General features: G+C 48.4%; 1 protein-coding gene across 1 annotated transcript in view; it reads right to left on the bottom strand.

Annotated features, from left to right (window-relative positions):
* CFAP46 (cilia and flagella associated protein 46) overlaps window positions 1-6,876 on the bottom strand; it is a 144,937-nt gene that overhangs the window by 58,185 nt on the left and 79,876 nt on the right. Inside the window, 4 exon segments of the mRNA XM_069101629.1 lie at window positions 3,396-3,542; window positions 4,382-4,508; window positions 5,629-5,727; window positions 6,588-6,736. Of these exon segments, the coding sequence (XP_068957730.1) occupies window positions 3,396-3,542; window positions 4,382-4,508; window positions 5,629-5,727; window positions 6,588-6,736 (522 nt within the window).

The following is a 6,876-nucleotide window of genomic DNA, read 5'->3' as shown; positions in this document are numbered from 1 at the left end:
ACCACACACCAGACACATGTACAAATACATACATGAGACACACACATGCACACATACATATACACCCCCCATACATACCCTCATACACACCCACCCACCACACACACACACACACACACACACACACTCACACATACTGTAATGGGAATGTAAATTTTTAAGATCTTCTCTGCCCCTGGGCTAAAGTGCACCTGGAGCCTGGGGTGGGAGGCTTGTTTTTCAGTAGATACTTTTTGATTGGGCAGTGGGTCAATAAGGTTGTTACATTCTCTGAGCCAGGAGAAGGCTATATAAGCCCTGATGTGTAGCTTTGTTTTGGGGCTCACTTTGAGAAGTGTTCTGTGATTTGATCAGATGAGACTCTGGGAAGCCGTTGTCCAGAGCCTCCCAGCTTTGAAAAACCCAGATGTTGATTTGGTATGGATGTATGGTTGGACAGTTTGGAAAGCTGTCTAGTTGATCTGTTTCTGTCTTGATAATTCTGTCTGTATACTCTGAAGTTCGGGGTGCTGACCTCTTTCCCCTGAACTAGGTAAATGATATATGTTTAACTGATTAAAGTAAGCTTGTTAACCCATTTTGAGCCCTTTCCTTTATCAAAGCAGATCCAGAACCTGTGTTGGCAGCCACCCTGGGGACGCTGGGGTGCTTGCTGCTACACACACACACACACACACACACACACACACACACACTCATTTTAGTTGTGGAAGGTTTGCCCTCCATTGTTGAGCTATTCACAGCAGAAGGCTTCCTTATTCCTCTGAAATCCTATGTAAAACATGAACATTGAGCAGCCTTTCTGGCCTTTCCTAGGGAAGACCTCCCTGCGTTCTTGAGTCCCCCTAGCACTGTAACCCAGAGCCCCCTCTCGGCTTTCTGGGTTTTTAGTCAGGAGCTGCTAAAGTCTAGTGTTTCAAGGATCATTCCAGGCCACAATGAAAGACAGTGTTTTGTCGAAGGGTGGTTGAAGATGAACAAAAACGTCAAGATCTCACAAATGATCACAGCCCAAGGACCAATTCATCTTCAGAAACAAGTCATTATGTCACTGTGATGTCATTGATCTTTGCATACAAAGGACCTACAGCCACACCCATCATCACTACCACCGACACCTTGGAAAGGGCCTGGAGGAATTCCACTCCAATAGGCCAGCATTCCTGTCAGCTTTCTGAACAGTGACAAGATTGGTAAGAAAAAAATTACAACCACTTGAGCCAATCCCAGCTGCTAAGCATTGCTGTGAACACAGAAGGCTGGGCTTAGACCAGGCAAGATGAAGGCCAGAACCCTGAAGACTGGACACAAAGGTCATTTCTTTTTTTGCTTTTTGGAGGGCAATTGAGGTTAAACGACTTGCCCAAGGTCACATGGCTATTTTTTGTGTTAAGTGTCTGAGGCCAGATCTGAACCCAGGTCCTCCTGACTCCACGGCCGGCGCTCTATTCACTGTGCTACCTAGCCACCCCCACAAAGGTCATTTTTACTGAGAGACCCCACCTGTTTATTCCCCTCACTTGTTTGTTCCTGCTTTACCAAAAACCCTTGTTAGATGCAGTCAAGGCAAACTTCTAAGATCTGGCAGCTTCCCCAGGTAATGAAATATCCATCCAAATCAACGTTTGGGGATTTGAAAACTTCTGGTGGCCTGGAAGCCTTGTCCTCCTTAAAAGAGTGAGTGATTCTGACAAGTAAAATGACATCCTGAGAAGAAAACTGATCCCCAAATTGTAGAAACAAGGCAGGTTAAATCAGGGGCAATCACAGAGAGGGCCTTAGCATGGTGGTGGTGGGGGGCAGCAGAAAAGTCTTCTTGTAGAAGATGGGATTTGAGCTGGGTCTTGAAAGAAATCAGGAGAGCCAGGAGGCAGCTATGAGGATGGCCAGGGAAAATGCATGACACCCACCTCCACAGAAGGTCTTTGTGTTAGGAGTGGCAAAGAGGTTGGTGCCACTGGGACCCAGAAAATGTGGAGGGCAGTAAAGCACAAGAAGGCCAGAAAGGGATCTCAGGGACCTTTAAACACCAGATGCAGCATCTGATGCTGGAGGTGATGGGGAGCCATGGGACCTTATTAGGGGGTGGGGGGTGAGTATGTGACATGGTCAGACCCGAACTTTAGGAAGATACTTGCTGAGTGGACTGGAGTGGGGACAGACTTGGAGCAGGACTTGGCAGCTGGGGGGATCCATAGTGCATAGAACACTAGGCCTGGAGTCAGAAAGACTCATCTTCCCGAGTTCAAATCCTCCCTCAGACACATCCTAGCTCTGTGACCCTAGGCAAGTCACTTAATCCTATTTGCTTCAGTTTCTTCTTCTATAAAATGAGCTAGAAAAGGAAATGCCACATCACTCTAGCATCTTTGTGAAGAAAACCCCAAGTGGGGTCATGAAGTGTCAGATGTGTCTAAACAATAAGTCCAGGTGAGGAAATGAGGAGGGTGGGGGCACTGTCAGAGAAGGGGACGTGTGTGAGAGGCCGTGAAAAGCTCGAATCGACAGGACTTGGCAATTCTCAAAATGTGGTATGAGAGTGGGGGGCTGAAGGTAACACTAAGCTTCCAGCTTGGGTGAGTGAGGAGAGGCTGGCTCCCTCCATGGTCATTAGGAAGGCAGGAGATATTAGAATAGGGTTTGGGGGAAAAAAGTAGTTCAGTTTTGCACATGTAGAGTTTAATTTGTCTATGACATTCAGTTCAAGATGTTTGAAAGGCAATTGTAGATGGGAGACTGGAGGCCAGCAGAGAGTTTGGGGCAGGAAAGGGACATCTGAGAATCATAAACATACAGATGGTCACGAGAGCCCTGGAAGCTGATGAGGTCGCCCAGTGCAGCAGGCTAGAGGACAGAGTTCAAGGGGACATCCATGGCTAATGGGTATGACCTGGAAGAGGATACAGGAAAGAGACTGAGAAGAAGTGGTCAGAAAGGGAAGAGGAGAGCCAGGAGAAAGCAGCATCCCAAAAACCGATAGAGAAGAGGGCATCAAAGAGGAGAGACACAGGCTGCACAGAGGTCAAGAAGAATGAGGACAGAGAAAAGGCCACTGGACTTGGCAGCTGAGAGATCACGGGTCACTGATGATGACGGGAGCTGTTGCAGGGGAACGACAAGACTGGAAGCCAGAGCAGAGAACGGAGTGAGAGGAAGGGAAGTCAATGAATCAAACATGAGAATGTCAGCTTCCCACTTGTCCTAAGCAGTGGGGAAGGCAAGACTGGATTCAGCCGATAGCTCAGAGCTACAACCGCATGTGAGAATCTTCTCTCCCAAATCAGGGAGAAGAGCCCCTGGAAAACTTGGCTTTCGAGAATTAGCCACGAGGTGGGGAAAGCTGGGCAGCATCTGCTACTGTCCCCCGACCATGGCCCAGGAGCCATGGGACTCACCCGAAAGGCAACCTGGGCTTCTGCAAGGAGCAGCCACGCGGGCTGGTAGGAGTCCATCTTGAGAAGCACTTCTGCCTTGGACATCCACAGGTATGGGAAGGAGATGCCCAGGAGCCCTTTTCCTGTCTGCTCATTGATCTCCAAAACCTGGAAGACAGCAGAGCTAGTCAGGGCATGCACTCTCTGAAACAGTCACAGGTCGAGTTTATATGGCACCAGGCACTGAGCTAAGGGCTTTACAATTAGTATCTCATTTGTTCTGGTTTTTTTTTTATTTTTTGGAGGTCAATTGGGCTTAAGTGACTTGCCCAAGGTCACACGGCTAATTTTTGTGTTAAGTGTCTGAGGCTGGATCTGAACCCAGGTCCTCCTGACTCCAGGGCCGGTGCTCTATTCACTGTGCCACCTAGCCGCCCCAAGTATCTCATTTGATTCTCATGGGAAGAAGATGCTATTATTACCCTCATCTTACAGATGAAGAAACAGAGGGAAACAAAGGTTAAGTGACTTGCCCAGGGTCATATAGCTAGACAATGTCTGAAGTTGGATTTGAACTCGGGTCTTCCTGACTCCAATGTAGCTGCCTCCAACCAGTAACACCAAGGAAAGGACCCAAACAAAAATGAGACATGACAAAAGCATGCAGGATTTGGCACCAAAGGAAGCATGTGCTCAAGACCCTGCTTAGGCCTTCCTAGTTGGCTAAATAAAAGGAGGCCCAAGTTTGTGACAGACAACCTTTATTTTTGTTAATGGCTCCCTGAACACAAGGGGAGATCCCAACATGGATGACCACAATGTTCAGTCTGCTATCACAGTGGGCTCAAAGCCAGTCAGAGTGCAGAGGTCGTCACCCGTAGGCAAGGGAGCAGGGGAAGACAGGGACAGGCATATTTGCTCTTTGTTTGCTGACTGTTGATCCCAAATAGCCCAGTACAAAAGAACCAAGTAAAATTCGGGGGGGGGGGAGGCCCCTCCCAAATTACCTTATCCTTGGCCTCCAGAACCACAGGTGCAGGCACACTCTGCTTCATGGGACTATTCTGTTCATTGGCCACTTCTTTCAGAAATTCGCTTCTTTTCTCTTTCTTTGATCTCACTTCATTTCGACAACTAATTAGAACACACATTTAAAACACAGTATAGGATCTGCCAAAATTATAGGATCAGGGGGTTAAAATCTTCACCAAGGGGCACTGTCATGAAAACAAATATTTTTGTCATTACAGGTTCTGTAAATGCATTCTCCAATGTGAGCATCCCACTGACCCAGCTCTTCCAATGGCAAAGCATTCTGGGAGGATCACCCTTCAGACAAGCTTCATTTCCCTAATCAGATGCAGCATGAGGCTCCCCACTTTGTAGAAGAGAAGACTGGGGTATAGAGAGGGAGAGCAATCGGTATGTGTCAGAACTAGGCTTCTAACCCAGGTCCCGGCCCTGTCCATTTTTTCAAAATAATGATTGATTTTTTTTTATCAACAAGAATCTGCCTTCTTTCCATCCTTCCCCCTTGATTAAGAATGAAAGAAATCCAAACCCCTGTGATAAACATGCGGAGTCCAGCCAACTGAATTCCCACGTTGGCTATTCTCCCAAAGGATGCCACTGCCTTCTGTCCTCCCCCTTCATTCTACCAGGAGGTGAGAGGAAGGCTTCAGCATTAGCCCTCTGCACTCTGCTGATCACAGTCCCTGATGCCTTCAAAGTCATTCACAACGCTGTTGTCATCCTGTCCATTGTGCCCCTAGGTCTGCTCCATTTCCCTCTGCATCAGTTCATGTAAGTCTTTCCAGGTTTCTCTGAAACCAGTCCCTTCCTCATTTCTTATACCACAATTGGATTCCATCACAATCATATTTTAGAACTTGTTCAGTCATTCCTCAGCTGATGGCCAACAACTTCAGATTCCTTTTCTTTGCCACCTCAAAAAAGAGCTATTTTAAGGTTTCTTGAACCAGGGTGTCTAGGCTGGGCAGGGTGAGTGGCCTCCAGACTGGCCTAACAGCTGGACTGGGCAGGGCAAGTGGCCCCCAGGCTGGCCTAACAGCTGGACTGGGCAGGGTGAGTGGCCCCCAGGCTGGTCTAACAGCTGGACTGGGCAGGGTGAGTGGCCCCCAGGCTGGCCTAACAGCTGGGCTGGGCAGGGTGAGTGGCCCCCAGACTGGCTGAATCGGCTGCCCTCTTTCCCTTCCTTGGGAGGGGACTGGGCATTCCCCAGTGCCACACCTACCTGGCTTGCTCCAGCTCATTGATGTAGACCCCTCCCACAATTTCTTCATGGAAAGCTGCTGCTTTTGACAACCGCAACTCAGAGCAGGCCAGAGCCAGCCTGCAAACATAAGGGACAACACTTAGCGCATTGAGAGCAGTGACCAAACACAAGCTGATGGCTGGTCCCACCCCACAGAGCCCTGCCCTTGCCCAGAAGAAGAAAGTACTCTCCCAGGGATGCAGGGGACAAGGAGCCCAGGCAGGGCTTCAGCCCATATCTCATATATACTGGTCAATACTTTAGGAAGAAAGGGGCATAAATAAAGGAGGAGCAGAGAGGAGGGGCTGCCCAGGTCAGGAAGCTCTACATTGAGAGCTGGGTGACTAGGCAAGTCCCTTCTCCTTCTCCCCAGACTTTAGTGTCCTTGTCTGCAAAATGGGCTCAAAGGCTTCCGAAGTCTATGATTTGGAAGGAAACCTTTAAAACCTGAATGAGACATTGCCAGAGAAATGTGTTTCAAGCGGCAAACACATCCAACTGTCCCCAGAAATTGGAATCACTCGACATCAGCCTCTTCTAAAAAGTCCAGCACTGGGAGTGGAGAAGCCACAAGCTCTTAAGCAAATCTGTCCTGTGCTGCTCTAAACCAACCACTCCTAATTTCCCTCTTGGGGAAAGGAGACAGGGACAGCTAGGGAGTGCCACAGAGCACAGAGCGCAGGGTCAGAGTCAGAAACTCTAATCTTCCCGAGTTCAAATCTGGCCTCAGACACTTACTAGCTTTGTGACCTTAGGCAAATCATGTAACTCTGTTCACCTCAGTTTCCTCATCTGTAAAATGATCTGAAGAAGAAAATGGCAAACTACTCCACTAACTGTGCCAAGAAGACTCCAAATGGGGTCACAGAGAGCTGTACGGGACTGAAAAACAACTCAACAACAACAAAGACAGCCAAATGGAAATAGGTGATACAGACCTGAGGTGGTAGAGGTCGGAGACAGTTTTACTTTCTATAATTAGGTCAGAAATCACCACAGCAAACTGGAGGATGGGAAGTGTGAGGTGGATGAGGTAAAGTGAGTTCAGGGCCTTCACTAACTGGTCCAGGTAGTACAGGCTGAAATTCTGGGTGGACACAAAGTGCAAGACCAGTGGTCAGAGGAGAGCCTAGGAAGCTTCAGGGGTGGGGGCAGGGACTGAAGGTTGCTTCACACTTTTGGAAGGAAGGAAGGAAGGAAGGAAGGAAGGAAGGAAGGAAGGAAGGA

This window comes from Petaurus breviceps, unplaced genomic scaffold (assembly GCF_028583685.1).
Source record: "Petaurus breviceps papuanus isolate PSGF00001 unplaced genomic scaffold, PetGlider_PUasm1.0 490, whole genome shotgun sequence".
Lineage (NCBI taxonomy): Eukaryota > Metazoa > Chordata > Mammalia > Diprotodontia > Petauridae > Petaurus > Petaurus breviceps.
Note: the sequence above shows the minus strand (reverse complement) of the source record. Positions and strands in the feature narration are given on the sequence as shown.